Source organism: Pempheris klunzingeri, chromosome 6 (assembly GCF_042242105.1).
Source record: "Pempheris klunzingeri isolate RE-2024b chromosome 6, fPemKlu1.hap1, whole genome shotgun sequence".
NCBI classification, from domain to species: domain Eukaryota; kingdom Metazoa; phylum Chordata; class Actinopteri; order Acropomatiformes; family Pempheridae; genus Pempheris; species Pempheris klunzingeri.
This window is the reverse complement of record NC_092017.1, coordinates 20,113,389-20,134,779: the sequence shown is the minus strand read 5'-3', so window position 1 is coordinate 20,134,779 and position 21,391 is coordinate 20,113,389. Positions and strand designations below refer to the sequence as shown.

Here is a 21,391-nt window from a genome sequence, read left to right as displayed (position 1 = left end):
TTTTTTGTGCTATTTTTGTTTCAGTTTTTATCTTTCCAGACACATCAGTTTTTAGTTTCTGTATCAGTTTATGTATAGCTTTGGCTCATTGCCTCTAGTTTGCCTTTTCCCACATAGTCTGCTGATAGCTCTGGCCACAGCAGCTTTATCTGAGCGAAAGAGGAGAAATTCTTTAATGCATCATCTGAAAAGAAATAATTACATACAGAAAACTTGCATGCTGATTGCATTTGTAATTTTCTTAAGAATCAAAATGTACTCAGGCAGTGATGATACTGAGGAGAAACAGTTGTGTTCTTGGAGGTGGGAGAACTGTAACAAGCTGATACAGGTACTGCTGAATACAGCATTTGTTTATGTCAGTGGGCCAGTTTTAAACACTGCCAACAATACTTGAAATCCACATTCAAAAGAATCAGACTGACCAAGAACAGCAGCTGGTGCAGAAGCATAGAGGCTTAAATGATCAAAATTGGCCTGATTTCAGTTAATAATCTTCCCCCCCATGACTCAGATGACACATCCTGTCTGTGGTGTGAGAAAACAAACCCCTCCCCTCCCTAGAAGAGGGAGGCCCACTCAATACAGACGTGTAAATTTGATTAAATGTGTGGAGTGTTTCAGCTGCTGTTTGATATCAGACAACTTGACACTTGACTCTGATGGGATTGGAAATACCAGCTGTTGTAGGTAAACAACTAATAGTGTTAGTAGCCTCCCTCTCAAGGTGTGCATGCACAAAGACCCTTTAACTTGCTTCGTTGCTTTCAGCAAGCTGAACCTTTGAATCCAAAATGTAAATGAGCCTTGGAAAGCAGAGAAACCTTTGAAGGCCTGAGTTTATCTTTAGTCTCCATCTCCTTCTATACATTTCAACATTGTCCAGGATATCTGACACCGAGCTCTGCCACACCCCCTATTTCTGCTTCTTGTTTTGCACTTGCAGGACATAGTGTTCTGGCCCTGGAAAGCAAGACGATTGGGCAATATGTTCAAGTCAAAACTTACGCGTCTCATCAGCTTACCCCCATCATTGTTTTTCTGCTCTGCAGCTCTGAGAGAGCTATGTGCTAATCTTGCGCTCTTTCCAAGAAAAATACATTCCTGAACACTGCTTTCATGTTTGTCACATTATGGAGGAGAGAGTTTTCTCCCTGCAGACCTGGCAGGCTGCCAGCTCTCCCAACCAAACAACCTATCCACGTGCACGTCGCACGGGAGGGGAAATAACTTCAATATGCCTTCTGCGTATATAACACACAGGGAATATATTTGCACTATTTCACCAAATTGCTGTGTATTTAAACAAGTAACCACAACATGAGTAGACTGAAATTACACTTCATCATTGATGCCACTGTAAAATGCCAGACAGGAAGCTAGAAAGTGTTACTTAAAGTTTGGATACAACATATATTTTAATTCATATTTCAAATTCCAATTTATGTTGCTGTCCAGTCAAAAAATAACATTTTTCAAGTAAACTAAATGATTAAGTGTATTCAATGTAGTGCCATAAGGTTAAAAGAAGGGCAATTTTACTTAAAACTCAAAAGCTGATGTCTTGGAGAAACAGTTTTCACAGGACAGCAATGTGTTACTTTAGTGACACTTCATATTAGTGCTGTATCTACAATGCATCACATCAATAAAATGAATGACTAAATCACAAATGGCTGAGAAACTAAGAAATGATACCTTCTCCTAATGTCAGTGTTTGTTTCTCAGCAGGTGTTGATTTCAGGGATTGCAGGCTCTGAGATCATCACCTTTTGTTTTGTGTCTTATAAAATCAAGCTGTGCCTTGTGGTGATGGCACCTCAAGACACTGAAGATTGATTTATTTGTTAAAATCCATCACATCATGCATTTTGGGGTCTGTGTGCAGCTTCCATTGTACTGGGAAGGATTCCCAAACAAAGAGCGCCACAGAGCCCTGAAACAAAGAGAGACAGATCATAAGCGGCACAAAGCAACAAGTAGATTTTGTGGAACCCTGAATTTCAACTGTGGGAGGAGCAGCCATAAACAAAGCTGCTCTTCTCACATGTTGTTTGGGGGGTGTTGTTTATTCTTAAATGGTATTTTTCCCTTCCAGAATATTCTGGGGATCAGACTTGCGTGCAGCTCTGTGCTGTCTGCTCTGTGACCCCTCTGAAGTTACACTGATTTCCATGAAGTCTTGAAAAGGGAGGGGAGCTGTAAGCTGATCCCTCCCTCTCTTTAGAGTCAACAGGACGTTGATCTAAACCAGCGCTGATGTCCTGATGTCACATCGTGTATGTCCAGGCATGTGGGCATCACATGGCTCAAGGAGTCAGAGTTACGACTACCTGACTTATCACACACAGAGCACAATACAGTATATATATTATACAGGGAACATTTTCTAGTCTTTTGCTATTGTTGCTTATTTGGCTTTTAATTAGCTGGTTCAGAAACTTTTAACAGCAAAGACCTGCTTTATTTTTTATAGTGTTGTACATTACGCTGACCCATGCAGCAAAAAACTCCAACACATGTAAAGACAGAGCAGAGACTGGAGTCAACTCTTTGGCCCTAAAGACAAAACACTCTGTATTTGGCCATGAATGACTCTGAACACCCAAACACTCCTCAGACTCCCTGTATTTCCCTCCAACACAGCCCTTAACAAAACCTTATGATGTCTTCCAAAACAACCCGGTAATCCGTCCTCTCATTCAGCGCTGGGGGGAACAGCAACTTGCACTTGTTTTGGTTTGTCTGTCACCGATCCCGCCACTCTTGTTGTGATCTTTTTGGTATGTGAGCCGATAACCGATTTTGAACAGAAAACAAATCACCACGACAGACTTCCATACAGCAGCCTTGACAAGTCTTCTTGGCTGACACATGTCCTGATTGAGTACGTTTTGTATGCAATTTTATCTTTACAGAAGCAACTGGTAACACTGAGACTAAACGTGTCCTGATAAGACTGACTGATGTGATTTTAATACATTACAGATATGAAGGATTACACAGTTACAACACCCAATGACAAGAATGGCTGAAAGAGGAAGAAAGAGGTATCAAGAGTCCTTGGTCTGCTGACTATTTGCCAATCACAGCGTCTCAAATGAATTTGATTATACAGCACATGATTACAGTGTAACTCAAATGCACTACAGACATGGTAAAAAAACAAAAAAACACGTAATAATGAATACCAGAGCACCCAGGGTAAAGGTTACAAAATATGAAAACTAGACACCTAAATGTTTTACATATATACTGACCCACTTATACTCCCCACTGGGACACTATACATTTTAATACATGCCAGTATGCTACATATGTACTGTATATGCAAATCTGCAAACTTTCACAATTGTGTCAGATCCCTGTGCATCCTGTTATATTGTTATATGTTAAGCACATCTGTTCTTATCAGCTGCAAATCTCAGAATTTCAGCCAGTTTATAGTTATAGTTTTACATATGACTTTTTTCAGTGTCAAGCACTTTTTTGTGAAAAACTGAGCCCTAACCAGCAGGTTCGTGACCCAATAACTCAGAGTACATTTTGTATTCTTGGTCATGATTTCCAAAAACTAATTGTGATTATTCTGCACTTATTGGTAAAGACAATTTTGTCAGACTAAGTCATTATAGATGACCACTATGGGTGTTCTAATCAAGGATATAACTTGATGAGAGTCAGCAAAAGAACGACACTTTAAGGTGTTTATGTCATTTCAGACACCCCACAGGATGTTAAAGGAAGTTTATTTTTTTGCAGAAGTTGTGGGAAACGGCTTGAGCCCTCGCAAACAGGAACATAGTATGACGTCTTTTTCACAAACTGCACAAGATGAACTGTCATGTTATATCCAGAAGCTTCTTCATTCATGTGAAAAACGCAACTCAGCTTCTCGTCTCTGTATGAATCACCTGATTGCGTCCATAGTGCCACAACAGCAAATCTATGTCATTTAAAAATTTAATGTCGTTATTGATTACAAAGCTATTTATAAAATAAAAGTTTCATCTTCACCAGGAATGATGTATGAGTTGCTGAGCCTGTTAGTTTAAACATCTCTCACTTGTAGGAGTTGCTTGTCTTGTATTGCTTATCTTGCAGTGTATGAAACTCAATATGCTGTCATTAAGTCTTAAACCTCCTCAGCTTTAATGTTCTCTACAATTAAAGTAAATATAGTTTGGATCTTGACTGTCCATTGGCCCAAGAGGATGAGGTGAGTTAAAAAGTGCCTATGGATTAGTCTGTGGCACTTTCTCTGGTGACTGGTTGTGATTAGGAGGGTGGAGTCAAGAATCACCATTAGGCTGTGTTTGTGTCTGGTGGTGTGATCAACCAAGGCCCTCTGCAGCCAGTCAACAATGTCTCTCTGGCAGCTCGTTGACTCACACAATCCCACACACACACAGAACAAAAGTATGACAATAATCCAGAGTGACAGTAAAATACAAGCCAAGTTTATTTATAAAACCCAAAGTCACTATTTTTCTGTGAATACACTCTGTACAGCGTACGACGCTCTCTATTATTAGAACTCAGTTCAGATAAGGAAACTCGCCACAAATCACTGAAGGGGGAACCACATGAGGAATCCCACATGAGGAACGATCTGTCGACTGTTTGGGTTTTATGTTTTGTTTTCAAACATTTACATCTCCTCATTGCATTTTCAAAATACTCAAACCGCCCTCCCCACCACCCAGTTCCACCAGCAGGCTACAACTCCCCACATCTGACCAGAATAATAATTATGATAATAACAATGGCAATAATATAGAAAGTTATAAGTTTTATAACGAATAAATAAAGAAAGAAAGGAAAGGAAGAATAAAACAGATGTATGTTTTTGAGGCAGGATACCCGTAAACAGGCTCCTTGTGGAAATCTATGCTCTTTTAAGTTAAACTCTTTTACAAGAATAAATGACAGTCTCTATCATTCAAAATGCCTGTTTTGCAGCTTTTGCAGTTCCACTATCATACGATGTATTGGAGAATGAGGGGCTGTTTTTCATTATTTGGTCCGGGCCATTTGGTTCCATTTGGGGAAAAATTATTTTACTACATACAATTATACTCTGTTTAGACATCTTTGTGGCAACAGTCTGGGTAAGATCCTTTCTTATTTTAACCTGACAATGCCTCCATGCATTAAATGAGGTCCATAAAGAATTGGTTTCCTTTGTTTGGCATAGTGAGAGCAAATGTTGCTGCCAGGTTTGATGGTGTCCACTTATTTTTGACCATGTAGTATATTTGCTTTACACACTTTCAAGGCTCTAAGTAAAATCCAGATGACATGGTGTATTGGAAACAGAACATCTTTTTAGGCAGTAGAGGGTTTTGTGCCTTGCTCATGGACACTTGATGGACATGTTTCCAGAAGCTACACTGGACAGACGACATAATTTTTTGCTCTCTTGAATAAAGTGGAAGTCCAGCCTTGACTAAAGTAATCATTTTATTTAAGCAAGTTTTCCCCAAATGTTTCTGTGACACGCTGAATACACACACTCGCATTCAGTGGCTTGTTTGTTTCAATTTGTGTTGTGCAACCACCTTGTAATTCATAGCTTTTCAGAAATGTAATTAGTGTCTGGGGATGCACTGCCACTGTGCTAGTTAGAACTTATCCAAAACATTTTGTGAAGGAAACACTTTGTCTCTACTTGGGTTATGTTATTATGTTAACTTGATTTAGCACTGAACAAAGACTTCAGAGGAAATCACTGGTGGTCAAAGACAGTTTTTGTTGAAGTTGAAGTTTGTCTGCATGTTTTTGAGGAAGAGAAACAAACAAGATGTACAGATTTCTTGGAACACATTGCTGACCGAATTATCCATCAACTTCCCCCAGATTATGTTGTTGCTCTTGAGTTACAGCAATCACATGTTTCGATTTTTAACACATTTGCACCCACATCCAGATCCTATGTGTTGTGTCTTTCTATTTGTCCTTTACTTTATATTTTAAACGTTCTTATGTTCTAAACTCTGAATGTGAAAACTATCAACGTTCAACTACCAAACACTGACTACTTAATGCAGTCGGTACTGTAAAAATGCTTCATTATAAGTAAAAGTCCTGCATTGAAAATGTTACTGAAGTAAAAGTAAACTAGTATAATTAGGAAAATGTACTTAATGTACTTAGTAAATACCTCTGTTTTTAGAGTATCAAAAGTAAAAGTACAAAAACTGGCCCCTGTACTATTATATATGATTTCATTAGATTATTATTACCACTGATGATAAGTGAATGTTGAAGTGTAGTACATAAGTGAAGCCTCTGACTGATATTTTCACCGAAACCCCAGTAGTTTAGAGATTATAATTGGCTGATTATATTGAATGAAGCTTGATGATCCTCTTATGGAAGTTTTGTCATTGCTGCTACAAATAACAAGATAAAACTGTGAAAAATCAGTGAAAAGAGTAAAGTAAGGGCTAACTCTGGTTAGTGTGTCTATAAAATGTACTGTATGTGGGCCACTTTTCTATACAGTTTGCATGCACATCTCAGGCAGAACCTGACTGTCATAGACGTAAACTGGTAATCGAGGACACGGATGTTCACTGCACTGTTCAGACAAATATATACAAACAGAATATTTGAGCTGTAATTTCCCACACCAAACCAGACTCACACGTTTGACAACAGTAGAAACCAAAGTTACGAAACTTTTAAAAGGGTGAATGACTCATTTCAGCTAACTCAGAACATTAATTAAAAAGCCTGTAAACAACAAGGATTACCAGAACACAGTAGATATTGCACGATGGCAGGCAAAGTCATGAAACATCTTGTTCACTTCTGTCATCACGTCTCGCACGCAGGGTCACTGTAAGGTCACAGCAGTGAACACCTGACAGATGTCAGGGTGTCCACTTTCTCCTCAGTTAAATTCAAACAGAAGAGGATCTGTGTTGGTTAGAAGTACAGCAATCATGCCAAGTTTAACCTCATTGAGTTTAAGGGCTTTTGTCCTGTGGTAATTTTGCATTTCATACATACAAGCCACCTATACTTAATACAGTCTAAATCTAGTCTGTGTCTCGTCTATAGAAAGTAAATACATCTGAGGGGCAAAACAACTGAACTGAATCCTTTAAAGACTGAAGTGAAGCTTTAACTGTTTCTTATGATTATCTGTCTGTGTTTACAGTAATGATTAAGGAGTTTAACAAGTTAATTTAAGGTTTGCTTAAGTAGCCTAATGTTGTAAAAAGGAAAATTAAGGTATTAAGTTCAGAGAATTTAAGGAGCACCATGTGCATGTTTAATGATGTGTATTATGGGATGGAAAGGCAGTTTCTTTGCTTGTATTTGGCTTTGGCGTTTCTTTACAACCGATGTCAACTTTAATTCTGCTCTAGTATTTTCACTGAGGGTCTATAGCCACGCCTGGTGTTGGTATTGACAGCCTGAAACCTAAACCTTTTATAGTTTTGTCGATAATTTTGTCAAGTTAATCATCAAAATATATCTAGTAAGTACTAGACTATACTAAAAGTATGCTTTGTAGAACATGATAACAACAATAGCTCAGTTTCTACTCGGAATAAAAACATAATTAACATTCGGAAGCTGAGCACACAAGACTTGTGACTTTGTGGGCTTATTTCTACATGATGAGGTGGAAATTGAAAGAAGAATCGCAAGCTCTTGTCCTTGAAACAGAACAGGACGACCATGCTCGGCAGTGCCCATGTTCAAGCCTGCCGTCCTGTCCTTAAAGCAGACCACTCAGATCTGATTCGTATTCACGGCTGGATCAGAATATGTGAGTAAGTGCTGAGTGCTCGTGTCTGCCAGCTGAGGTCAGACTGAGTTTCCTCACTGTGTCTAAGTCAGAGGGCAGCAGAATAACTCCAAGGTTCACGTTTTTGAATAATTAAAAATCCACTGACTAAATCTGTTTTAATGTATCATTAATAATAAAAGCTGTGATATAGTGAATAGTGAATATACCACTCCCTCCTCATTGTAAGAGTGTAATCTTCCCCTTTTTTTCTTGTCATGTGTCACTGCTTTGATCACTGCAGCTGTGAGATGATGCCACACCACTGCAACTGCTCCTAACAAAATACTGAAAGACTCCTGTCAGGTGTCAGTGCTCAATATGCATGACAAGACAGGTTAATTCAACAGAAAGCACTTTCTACACACACAAATGTATTATCACCTCTGTATATGCTGCTCTGACTGACCTCTTTAAGGTTAAGGCTGGACTAAATGTATATTTTCGTTATTATGCCATTCTCTTAATTGTTCGGTTTATAAAATTACTTGTCTAACTGACGGTTAAATTATAGGGTATTCAGTTTACAATAGTGTAAAGCAGAGAAAGAATAATTGAACATCTCTGTCCTTCTGATTCAGTGAATAAACCCCAGAGAGTTTCATCAGCTTGGCCTTCAGCCATGTTTACAGCTTTGTGTAACACTGTGTATAATTTGCTGAGCTGCTTGTTTGTTCCTATGTGTTGAGTGTTTACATGTGACAAAAAATAACCGGGGTCCTTCTTGAATATTCATGTAAACAAAGTACAAACTGTACAGGACGACACCAGATGAGGCCCGCACATGAGCTGAACTCTGTGTGCCAGATACTTCAGTGGAAAGAGGCAGACATTTTTGTTGTACCCAGAAAAAGCTGGATTACATAAGTGGACAATATTAGAGCTGTCACAGGCAAAACTTAAGCCTGTAATTATTGTTTTGATCCACTGAATGTAGTTTGTTTCTTCAGTAAATCATGCCCTTGGCAATGATATAGTTTTGACTCACACTGTTGAACATGATGTACCATTCCACTGGCACGCAACATGCTAAACAGAGGAGCTGTGCTATTTCACTAACAAAACATACAGCCCACATGCCAAGGTTTGAAGGAAAGACTGAAGACAAACATCATTTTAAGCTTTTTTTATTAGAAAAAACAATTACAAAACTTTGGAAAATTGTGAATCGACAATTGCATTTGTATAAAAGTACATTCATTTTTTTCAGTGCGTGCCACCAAAGTCACACAGCTGACCCTGAGGACTTCTTTCATACTCCTAACAGGTTTTTTTTTTGGAAGTTGAGGAGAAAACACAATCCTCGAGTCAGTTTTTGGAATGTTCTTTTCCATACATTTCAGTGGCATCTCCAGCTTAAAGATCGACTTGTACGCCGAGCGGTGGGTTCCGGTTGAGCTTGATAAAGCACCCAACAGCACCGAGGCATCTGGCTCCCATCAAAAGCTTCTGGCCACAAGGCTCAGAGGTCTCCATCTCCTCCTCCTCCTTTTGTCTAGCAGCTGGGGGAGCTAATCTATGAGCCTCGTGCAGGTTTATACACATACTGCTCATCCTATTTTATCACTGTGCTAAAATCAGCTAAAACAGCTCTGACACCTCAGTGCCTCAAGCCCTGCATTACCAAAACACTTCTCTTGGTATTCATCTACGTACGATTGAACCATCTTTGTTCTTTCAAGAGTACACTTAGCTCTGTTCATCTCTATGAGAGAGCGACTCCCTGAAACTCTCATGTAATCTTCAAAGGCAGATAATTAAGGCATATGTATTTTTCCCTTTTATATATTGTGACCTGCATGCATAAAATACATCTACATCTGCTTACTTGACTTGTCTGTCCGACCATCACTCCTTCAGTTACAGTATGTGCTTAAGTAACAGTAGAAATCATCACAGGCACATTGCTGCGGAGTCACACAATGCATAGCAATGTAGTTTGTTAAAATCTACTGTGTTGCCAGGACAAGGCGAGTTGGAGGATAATAATTGCACTTCTCTCTTTACGCCACTCAAAGACGATATGTGCTTCTAAGCATATGTCGACTTATCAAGAGTGTTTTTTTTTTCTCCAAAAATTTGAACACCAAGCGCAACTCGCAACTCTCCACCTGACAAATAAAGTGATCCCCTCCCAATATGCCAAAAAACTCCTTAAACCTCAAAATTCGGTTCACATGAGGGAATCATTGATTGGGAGGTATTTGCAGCTCACTTCGCCAGGAGCCAAAGATCACTTGGGGAGGACAGGAACTGCTGTGGAGATGTTACTTTCCTCACGACAGAAGAGGAAAGCGTCCACTTTACTTTATGGACCGGAAACGAAGTGACAGTCCTCCACTGACATCCAGTTCCTGTGAGCTCTGTCTCCTGATCTCTCTGTGGCACTCCAGTCTTTCTCCTCGACACTTGATGGGACCAGGTGCCATTTATCGGAGAGAAATAATCCAGGAGAAGACAAATCTCTTGATTCGTTTCATTAATTTAAGACGCTTGACGCTCAGGCAGGGCTCATGGTTCAACACGTCATGCAGCGAGGTCTCATGTTGATGGGCTGAGGGTTGGGATCAATCTGTATACAGACACAGAGGATGAAGGTTAACAAAGCAGATATTTCAGTCCGTCTCCGACCACTTTGATATATTCTGCCTACGCCCACAGAGTTTTCAAGTTGTTACTAGGCTACAATGATACAATTCAGCTGTGATCTTGAGTTTGTCAGATGTTTTAAAATTAATCTCTATGCCTTTATAAATGCCAATCAAATCAAATAAACTATAGGTGTATGGAAGTGTTGTTTCCAGCATGTGATGACTCACCTCGCAGTACACCGGCGGAGGTCGGAAGCGAAACTCTTGGACAAAAGCCATGAGTGGGCGCTCCAGGATCCCACTCAGGTCTTCAGCGGGTTGCGGTACCACAGCGTTGTTGCGCTGCTCGGCCTCCTCCTCTGTCACCACAGAGCTATAATCTGGAGGAGCTGCAGGGAAAGAGGCAGGATTAAGTCCACTGGTCTGACTCAACAAAGCAACACAGGTCCAAACACTAAGCTGCTGAGTCATCAGTGCAGTTAAAACTCTTAAGACTTCCTGTAACATTTGCTGCCTTTTGCACTGACAAACACGAATTTGATTTAACACGAATCTTGGCTGAATTGAAACCTGTGTTTGTTTTTACGTGTTGGCTTCAGACTCAGTGATATTTTGGCTGTCAGTTGTCATTAAAATAAAAAAGGGGAACAAGCCCACAAACTGGGCTTCAAAAGCAAAAAGTAGCAATCGGTGTGCAGACTGCTTTCTTCATTCATTTGTTTGACTATTTTGCTGGTCCTATGAATCACTGTGAGTGTCATGTGTTTATCTTCCAAGTCTGAGCACTAAAAGTTGAAAAGTGTTCAAGTAAGTGAGTAGAAAAAGACTGTCTGTCTATAATCCTGTGTTTGCTATAAACAAGGAAAGAGTCCTTATGCTTATATCTGTCCATTGCTGCAGGATTTTAGGACACTTACGCTCAGGCTGCTCGGGGATGGCCATGCGCAGCCACTCCAGGTTGACGCTGTACTGGCTGCTGACACTGGAGGTCCGGCTGCCGAAGGGATGGAGGGGAATGGTGCCTATGACCAGCGGCAGCTCCAGACACAGCTTAGATGTCCCAGGAACATCAACACAAACCTGGTGGGAGGAAAAGAACAGAACTTTTAGTGACATCTGTTCAAAGCTGAGATTCAAAAACAGCAGCAACATACATGGGAAGAGGGAATAAAGCATTCCTAAGAAATAAAGCAGCGGTTGACTGAGCTCACCTTGAGCATGTACTCCACTTTGATGATGCGGCACTGCAGGATGGAGGGACCCACAGGTGGGATCTTGATAGCACGACCATGCCACGTCTCCCTGCATCTGGCGCCGACAATGTCACCGCACAGTGTTCCTACCACTGAGCGCTTCTGCTTCATAGTGCCGCGGGCGATGAACGTCTGTGTCTGAGTGATGTAAGCTTTGGGCACAACTGATCTCGAGGTAGAGTTGTCAAACTCTGCAAAGACGGGTATCACCTCACCTGCGGAGAGGGGAAGTATGTTAGGAATTGCGACACTTCTAAACTTCCCATCGAAGGCTGTGTTTTTAAAAAGGAGTTGGTGAAGATTCTAGACTCTCACCTGGTGTGTAGCCTTTGCGGTCAATCTTGGCTGTAACAGACACTTGTCCAAAGTTGCGGTACCATGCCCGTGCCATCTTGTCCTTTGTTCCAGCCTGTGGCGCCTGGGAATGATCAAACCAAGTGAGTCATGTGCCTCAAACACCCCAAAAAAATCATGCAGAGGAATGACACAACCATGAAACATGAGGCTGAGATGCTCACCAGTAAGGCTGGTGTGTTGATGTCAATGGGCTCGATAACTGTAAACTCCTTCTTGATCTTCTTGACGGTGGCCCACGGCCTGTGTAGCTTAACTTTGACCCAGTAACGGATGCTGCCGTGTTTCCCCTCGAAGGAGGTGACCAGCGTCTCCTCAGGCAGCTGGAAGCTGAAGGGAAATTCATGTCTGCCGGCAGGGAGGACGGTCACTTCACCGTTATCTGAAGAGAGGAGAGGGAGAAAAAAAGCAAAACAAGTTCAAGTTACAGGTCATTCACTTGTTTTGGGTCAGTTTAGTTCCTTTGATTTCAAAAAGTACAGGTTAGTGACTGTAGCTTCAATCCCTGAGTGACCACTTTCCTCCAGATCCACCCAGATGATTATCGGGGAGAAGAAAATAATGTAACAAAACGCTACTATAGAACAATCACCACAAGAATGAATGACAGCAAATGACTTCTGAAAAAGGAAAAGTCCTGATAAAACTATGCTAAACCTGCACAACTATGCAAATCAAAAAACACGAACACCAGATTTCCTTAGAAATCCACATAAACAAAGTTGACTTAGTGAGAGAGATCTTTTAGGCATGACCCCTGCTGAAATAGAAATCTCTCTGTCTTTCTCTGCAATCACATGGCTCCTGTGCTCAGAGGGGCGGTTCCTGCTCCATTGTGCCGACTGAGAACATGTTTTCCTCGAGCTGTATTATACAGCCTGTCTCAACTGCTCTGTTTTTTTCTCTCTCTCTTGCTGCACAGGTCCAGGAACACGTGTTTGCGTTTAACAGACTCTTGTGTGTTTTGTTTCCCTTTGTTAGCTGGAAGCTCCAACTTGATTTAAATAACAATATTGTCACTGTCAAATCCTTCTTAAAGGTCAAGCGGGTTGTTATGAGCTTACTGCTGTGCATTTCTGTGCACACCAGCAACTAAAACTTCAACTCTTTGACACAATATGATGTTTCAATCTTGTCTGTAGAGAGTTTTTATACATCAAGCTGTGAGACTTGTGGCCGCAGGACAACAACATGAAACTGACGAAGCCCTGACTGTCTACACTTGAAACCAAAACAAGTCTGTGCCAAATGAATGAAGACAGAAACCCCCGAGGCTCCCCCACAATCACTGTGCAGAAAAACAACCCAGGATTTTCTTTGAATTAGGAAGTCTGATGTCAGTACTCTCTCGACAGATGTGTCCACAATGACAGAAGAGGGCAAAGACAGCTGTTGCAGCATGTTTTGCTCTCCACATATACAATAACAAGGTTTTTAAACTTCAAGATTGAGTTATAACCAACAACAAAAAAAAAACCTTTTGGGGTTCATTCTCAAAGTATTAGCTCATCCTCTCAACTTTGCATCTATAGTTGCAACAAATTTATAAGTCGATAGCCACCAAGAAACCTCAGATGTGAGGAAAACACAACTTTACACAACCACAAAAAGCAGGACTGTGTTCATGATCCGTTTAACTCGCACACTAACTCATATAAAACACTATTATCAGTCTGCAGACAAACAACAAGCCCTAGTCAAACCATTTTCACACGTTTCATTCGCTTGACATTTGCTGAACAGGAAGAGGCTGGTTTTGCTGTTTTGACTAGCTGACAATTTCACAAGTTTCCAGCCAGGCTGCCCCTCCGTGGTGTCCCCCATCACCGCGCCTGCACAGCGAACTGACCTGCCTGCAGCAGCACCTCTCTCCGGTTCAGGTATTCCACCTCGTCGCTGTAGTTCTGGGTGTATGCGGTGCTGGAGCCGGCGGACCGGGACTCGGTCCAGTGCACTTTGGCGAATCCCTCGGCGTGGAGCTTCAGGGAGTCCACCCGACTCTCCCCGGACAGGTCCAGCACCACCCGGCCGGACACCACGTCTCCGCTGCTGAACACCGGAGGACAGTCCACCTCCGGGGAGTCGAAGACGATGTCAAACTTTTTCAACTTGTCGAAAATCATTTTTGCAGGTCGTGCGAAGTCCTCTGAGACGCAAAATCGAGCGATTCCTTTTCTCTAGTTGTTGAAGGGTGCGCAAAAGTGGATTTCCAAGTGTCTTTTGTTCACTCGCTTAAAACTGAAACTGTGCAGCTCTTTCGGACGGCAGTCCTATTTGGTGGCCGAGAAAGTGGGCGTTTCTTGCATTTATTATGTAAGGCCTCTGGAGAGAGTTTCAGGTGCCCCTCCTTCGCAGCGACTTGTCAGTACTGCACTTGTAAATAACAAAAAATTGTGTATTTTTGCTGCTTTATTCAGTCAAAAGTAACAACAAAGCTTATCAAGAAAGTTACAAACAGTGAACAGTTGCAGACTTGGACTTTTCAGGTTTTTAACAAACACTGGAATAGCTGCAATGTGTGAAATCAGCTGCTGCAGCTGGAACAATAAATCTAGGTTTGAGACCACAGCTGTTACAAAATGACATTTCTTTGTGGGTTGTTGTTTTGTTTTAAGCATTATTACACAAAGGGGAAACTTCCCATCAAGCCAAAAATACACGTTTTACTGCACTTATCAATCACCCTATTCATCAATCTATTTCCTGTATATGTAGCCACAGGTTGTCCTCATGGTGTGGGAGGAGACAACAGCTACAAAAACATCTGGGCAAAGTCTGAGAACAAAACCACCTCATGATGCCCAACAGCCACAAATGACAACCACTACAAAAAGTTGACAGTCACAAAGTTTCAGTGACAGCTGCCCCCCTGAGAAGCACAACTTAACTTGGCCGTCATGTAAAAATCCCACTTCCTCTGGCCGATTTACAAATGAATTGAACTACTTTTGTGCAGCTCTCTTCCCAACACCCATATTTCCGGACTGAACCTGAAGGCAGCATAATAAACATGCAGACTGGGTGTGGAGGCAGCAGTGAGGAAAACAGGGCCTGGTGATGATTGATGGTTACAGGTTCTTAGAGGAAAACAGGCCCACTGAGCATGCCTCCTTCTGGCAGAGATCCGCCCTGCAGAGCTCAGAGGAAAATAGTTTCACTCTGGACCAAAGCTGTTTACTCCACTTCTTCCATGTCGCTCTGAACATACTGTTACGCAGCCTGCTGCACATGTGGAAAACACACAGCTATGCACAGAAGTATGCAACTGGTGCCACCAAATCCCCTTATGAGAAACAGCTACACTCCTTTGATAATTAAGGGATACCATACAGTCAAGAAAACAAGTCCCCGAATAAAGAAAAGTTGTGCAACAACTAGGTCCCTTTCATGAATCATTGCATCCATGCAGCCCTTTCTTACCACAACAAGCTCACTTCTAACATTTGCAAACAAAGAACTGACTTTTCAACCAAACTCAGCTGCAATCAACAAACTTAAAAAAAACCTGATTCATTTCTCAGCTGGGTTACTTCTTTTCATTCAATTCCAAAGCCCTCAGACAGAAGTCTGGTCTGAGAAAAACAAAGTTGTTTACTCCTTTGTTCCCTGGGATGACTACGTAGCTCTCCAGTGCCACCGACTGGTGGTGTAGAAGCAATGTGAACAGCTGAAGGGACTATGGGGATGCTTTTGCACAGCCTGAACTGGACTGGAAATGTGTGTGAATGTGGGAAAGAGCTGTAAGACTGTTTGCAGAATGATAAAGAACAGTAAGCCTTTCCTCACTGTTATTTTACCTCTTGCTGGTTCATATAAAGGTTGAACATACAAGGAGGTCTCCCTGCACCTTTCCTCCAGGATAATCAGCTAAGTAGTAAAAAGAAATGTAAAAAGTCGCATTACAGCAGCAGGAATTGGTCATATTCATGAGGTCAGTTTTCCAGTTTGCATCAATGTGTCACTTTTTGCCTAAAATACATTCAGGAAGTGCTGACCAGGGGTGGATTTACAGCCCAGCACACCGCCTGCTGGTGACTAGAAGCAGCAGCCTGGCTCTACCACAGGTCGCTGCCTCGGTCCTGATAAGATGAGCAGCTGGTTCTCTGCACAGAATGATGGGCCGATAGCTCCAGATGACCCTAATCATGGCTGACAACACGTTCACCGATGCTGCACACTAAAGTAAACATACATATCCACATGAGTTTCTCTCTGTTTACCCAAATAGCTGCTGAGTGTACAAATTGTAGAGCAAATATTAACATTGAAGGGCTGCATATTTTGGAACAAAGAGGGGGCTTGAGACAGTGTGATTCTTCATTGGTGTCTGCCAAAAAAAATAAAAAATGAAAACTGAAACAACTCCTAAAACACAACCAAAACTCTCCACTGAAGCCGGACTGACTCCCAGTCAAATTTCTGCCTTTAAAGGGAAAACCAGTCATTCACATTTAAAAATAAACACATAAAGTTTATGGAGAACTGAAAGATAAATGAGCTGAAAATGACACCATATTGTGAAATGAATGGGGAGCAGCAGCAGCAGCAACAGGCCGTGTGGCGGAGGTGGGCGGAGTCTAGGGGGAGCCACGTGTTGTTTTCCTGGTTGCCGTGGAGACAAAGGGTGCATTTTTTAAACAGCCCCCACCCCTTCCTCCTTCCTGCCTTTCTCCTCTGTCTTTAACTTTCTGTCCCAAGTGAATAAAGTCCAAAACAACAATCTTATAATACGTTTTAACACCTATATTCACTTCTTCGGTCAGTCGCTTATGTTTGCAGACTTACAAAGTCAATAGAAGTGATTCTGTTCCTGGAAGGATTAGCCTCGTGTATGAGACAGTTGAAGCTTTGCACAAAAACAACTAGCACGGTTGTTTCCTGGACAGATTCTGCAGATAGCATTGGTCTATACAGAATGTCTTCCTGAGAGACATTTACAGGGCAAACCACCCATGTACTAACAGCACCTCTCTAATGATTGGAATAATAGCACACAGTCCAGAAAACCAAATTACACGTGAGGTCATTTTATGGGTCCGTCATTATGGATTTGGAAGATATTCTGTGTGAGGGATGAAGAGGCACAAAAATCCTGGTGGTTTCTAACTCTAATCTGTAACAACACTGTATTCCTTCATAACAATAGAATCGTATGTCTACACCATTTTTTCTCTGTGTTTTATTTGCGTTCATACATTTCATTACTAATTTCTATCTTCAGTTTTGTTATATATTTATAGCAGAAATCTTAGGAGATCATTAATGTATCTTATCATCAGAGTAATTTGGAATTGTACCATATCTTATTTATAAGAAAGCTAGCACCTTTCAAAACCTACGTTACAACGTGCTTCACAAAAGCATAGAAGGTTAAAAGAATCAGCAATTACATTAAACTACATCTAAACAACAAACAGTTAAAGGAATCACAAATCAATACCGTGTGCAAGAGATATCATATTTATTAATTATTATCATATCTTATTTGTATTTAACCATCTGTATTGTTAAAGCTACATTAAGCTACATTATTATGGCTCTATATTGTGCTTATAGCCTATACTGTACATCACATAAAATCATTTAGCGGTGCTTTTATTATTATCCTTTATCACAACATATGTGATCTTTTATTATGACAATAATACATATTGTGATATGATACTTTTCTGAGAAATTGTTAATGGATAAAATCACCAACAGTAATGTTGGCTAATCCACAAAATTAAATACAATTCAAAGTACTTCACCACAATCGTGCAAAAATCATATAAAAATCTAATATTGAAACACTGCTCAGTGTATAGCAGCTTTACACACAATGGCATAAAACACCCAGAGATTTTAAAAGGATAGATACCTTGGTGTGATTGCTATAGCAATCTGATGGGCATCTTATGGCACATGGTTTATGACCTGTATACTTTAATTCAAAGGGATGTGAAATGTAAAAGAAACAGGCCTGAGAAACAGAGAGTAGACTGGGTCATAGACTGACCCAGATTTCCCTGGTTTGGTTTATTTTGAGTCACCTCTGGTCATAATCAAATTAATATTTGCTGCTGCTCTGAGTAAGTTAGCAGCTGAAAACATCCATTTTGAATATTATAATTCTTACAAACAAAACTAATGTATAATTGATAACTGTCAGTAACTAGCACAGCATCTCAGTTAATGGTTGATGTGTTACTTTTTTGTATTCACAGTGAATGATTTAGGCTAGATATTAACATGCAAAACCTGCCAAGTGCAACTTTAACCACAGTGCATGCATGATGCAGCTCTTACTGTAGCAAATGACCTGAAAATGAGACTCAGTTTGAAATGACATTCAACTACTTTGTAGATTCTGCTAGAATAAAATAAAAAAAAACACAAATTCTGCACTTATCTGAGACTCTGCCTCTCGCTTCTATTTATATTCACCTGTCCGATCAGACCATGGAGTCAAACCAAATACGCTGTTTACAGAGTATCTGATGAAACATTAACCACTGTCTACAGTTTATTTACTCTGCTAATACGGCCTATATTCTCTGCCTTTGTGATTTTAAGCTGCCTGGTGCCTTCCACACCGGGGGAATTTCACACTTTACGGGCGCTATGTCCTGCACAACACAGCACTCGCTGTACCAGTTGTGTTTATTTGGACCCAGCACTAATGGATTTGTGTTTAATGTTAGGATTATGTTATCTGACAGATGTATCTACAAGAGCCAGATTCGACTTCTCTCTCGGGTTTCCATGCAACCCATTCGTCCCACGTGGCTTCACTTTGCAAACTGCAGCGACTTCAAGACACAGTGGCTACCAGCTGGCACATGACAGCGTAAATCAGCAGTTTTACACCACATTAGACTAGAGGGGGAACTTTTTTCATCCACCAGCTGCAACAAATGCTGAAATACACTAACTATGTATATCACAGCAAATCTACAAACGATGGATGATTTCTTATAAGAATATTTTACCAAAACAGTAGGGGACAAAAGAAAATACAAAAACTACAGGTCAGCACAAACAATGTAAATGCCCTTGGTTTTTATCAAAGTGAAGGCACTGTTCTGCATTTTCAAATAGTTATAGTCAATAGTTTATTTGTAGTCACATTTGGACTACGGTAACTCCAGTTTGAGCATCACAAGTGAACTCTGACTGGTCCTGCTTGGTTATCTTCACTGAACAAGCTCTATCAAAATGCATTTATTTTGCTAAAATACGTATTACTAAGAAGGTTTGTGTTGAAAAATGACATCTTACTTGCAAAACATTATATGGATTTTTTTATTATTTCAACAACAAAACCATGAAAACAAATGAAATGGTGCATTTACAATAAAAAAATCAATTCTGCATGATCGCTGGCTGGTTAGCCTACTTGTCAGAAGTAACCTCACCAGCAGCTGTATTTACCTGGGTTTTACCTATGGTAATCAGACTTATTTATTTAACTATTTATTTGACTATTTATCAGACTTATGTTTATTTATCAGACTAGCCAGTCTGATACATCAACACACTGAATTTTAACCATCCATAGGACTAACACCATCTGCAGCATTCACCACTGACCTCGGATAAGATGCTGTCTCTTCCTGAAGTATGTGATCTTGGAGGTGTAGTCATTATAGACAGAGTTCATGCCCCTGTTCTCCAGCCAGTGTGCGGTGGCCACCCCTCTTCCCTGCACCTTCATGGAGTGCATTCTGGTGTCCCTCCGGAGCTCCAGGACCACCTGGCCGGACACCACCTCCCCACCAGTGAACGCTGCATCAGCCGGCCCATCCAGCTCCAGCGTGAAAGACTTTATGGAGCTCAGTGTCATCCCTACGAGTGAAGACAGTTTACAAGTAAATACAAACATACAATTTGACAAGGCTGAGGGCTAAACACTAGCAAAAAACTATGGTGTAGAGCAACGTTAGAAATATGTGTGGAACTGGTTTTCAGGTGCTGTAAAAAGGCATCACTGCAAATAGCCAGAGCCAGCTGCAGGCATAGTATATATGTTTAAAGCAGTAGGACTACTGTGGACACCAGGGGACTTCAAAATAATCAAATTATGCATGTGAAGTCCTGTATTGACTTTTTCATTAATACCATGCAATGTTTTAAGCTGTTAAACAGGGCAGAATGTTATTTTCTTCCTATTTTCTTACAGAGATCTTATTTTTAGGGTGGGGTTGGGTGGTTCTCCTTAGGGTCCCAGACACGCCAGTGCAACCCCTGCAAGTAGCTGCTGCTGTGTAGTCTGTTGTTTTTGTTTTTAAATATGTTTTAGAGATGTTTAAGCTTCTTAAATTCTAACATTTTACATTTTTGAATCTTGAATATCTCGAGCAATGCCAAAAACAAAGTGGTATATAAGAAAAAATGTCAATTTCAACATGCTGACAAACTAAAAATAATGCACAAAACCATTTTATTTCATTTTCATGACTGCTAAACAAATTCGAGTGTTATATATATGTAGACCAAACATTTTTACACATATAAGGTACATTAACCAGCTAATATCTGACATTCTACCTTTAGTCAATAATACGTAAATAATATTGTGATAACAACTGGCTGGTGATTCTTCCACCAGGACAGAACAAAAAAGTTGATTATTTTCTGTCAGTCTTAACATTATTTACGTTTTCCTTTGAGCGGCCGGTGCGTGTTTATCGTGAATTCTACGAACAGTTAAAGAGCGGGTCTCAGCCAATCAGGATTGAGGACCGGGACTACGTTCTAGAACGGTTCAGAACGTTGGTCTGACGTTTAGAACTCACCAGCGGAGCAGGAGGAGGCGCGCGTTGGTCTTCTCAGCGGGTGAAGCTAACGGAAAAGGAGCTGGACTGAGTTTAGTCCGACTGTGTGTTCAATGGGAGCCCGGCCTTTATAAACGGTGGCAGGTTTCAACGCCCAGAAACATAGCGGCTCTCTGTTTCACACCAATGATGAAGAGCACACGAGTTACCCGCCCGCCCACTTACAAGGAGGAGGAGGAGGAGGAGGAGGAGGGGGGCAACGTGGACTGATTGTACGTCAAGTGACGCTAAAAAGAAGGCAATTTCCGGCTATGCTTTTCAAAATTAAACTGCGTGTGCCGTAGTTCACGTTTCCATTATGTCTTTGTTGATGTGTAGATGTGTGTGTTAACACACTCTCAAAAAAGTGCGCCGCAGAGGAAGGGCCTTGTTGAAAATACCGATATAAAGACGCAAATTATACTTCGCAGATTTTTTTGTCGTTGATTGTAGGCTTTTATTTTGAAGGCATTACGTCCTTTTAGTTAAAGTCCATGCCAAGTAGATCACCTCAGTATTTCCTCCTTTATTAAGAATATACATGGTTTAAGTAAAGAACATACAAGTATGATATGATACTATGCAAAAACAGTA

At 40.8% G+C, this 21,391-nt stretch overlaps 1 protein-coding gene across 2 annotated transcripts; it reads right to left on the bottom strand.

The window, feature by feature from the left end:
• Nucleotides 1-8,915: 8,915 nt before the first annotated feature.
• Nucleotides 8,916-20,932, bottom strand: arrdc2 (arrestin domain containing 2). Of its 2 annotated transcripts, XM_070831589.1 has the most exons (8): nt 20,780-20,932; nt 19,575-19,829; nt 12,167-12,384; nt 11,964-12,066; nt 11,607-11,863; nt 11,313-11,475; nt 10,624-10,784; nt 8,916-10,376 (listed from the first exon to the last, which is right to left on the bottom strand). In XM_070831589.1, exons 2-8 carry the CDS (start codon nt 19,825-19,827, stop codon nt 10,323-10,325), a joined length of 1,209 nt encoding a protein of 402 aa, XP_070687690.1. In that variant the 5' UTR covers nt 19,828-19,829; nt 20,780-20,932; the 3' UTR covers nt 8,916-10,322. The 2 variants fall into 2 exon arrangements, with proteins under 2 accessions (XP_070687690.1, XP_070687689.1); XM_070831588.1 differs by lacking the exons at nt 19,575-19,829; nt 20,780-20,932 and adding an exon at nt 13,852-14,256.
• Nucleotides 20,933-21,391: the final 459 nt, after the last annotated feature.

What these genes read in the sequence shown, in the direction of transcription:
- arrdc2 (XM_070831588.1), bottom strand. Translation starts at nt 14,125, where the DNA reads ATGATTTTCGACAAGTTGAAAAAGTTTGACATCGTCTTCGACTCCCCG. An exon ending in TCAACACACCAGCCTTACTG is followed by an intron (nt 12,067 to 12,166) that starts GTGAGCATCTCA and finishes GATCATTCCCAG; the next exon opens with GCGCCACAGGCTGGAACAAA. An exon ending in CATCCCCGAGCAGCCTGAGC is followed by an intron (nt 10,785 to 11,312) that starts GTAAGTGTCCTA and finishes CTTTCCCTGCAG; the next exon opens with CTCCTCCAGATTATAGCTCT.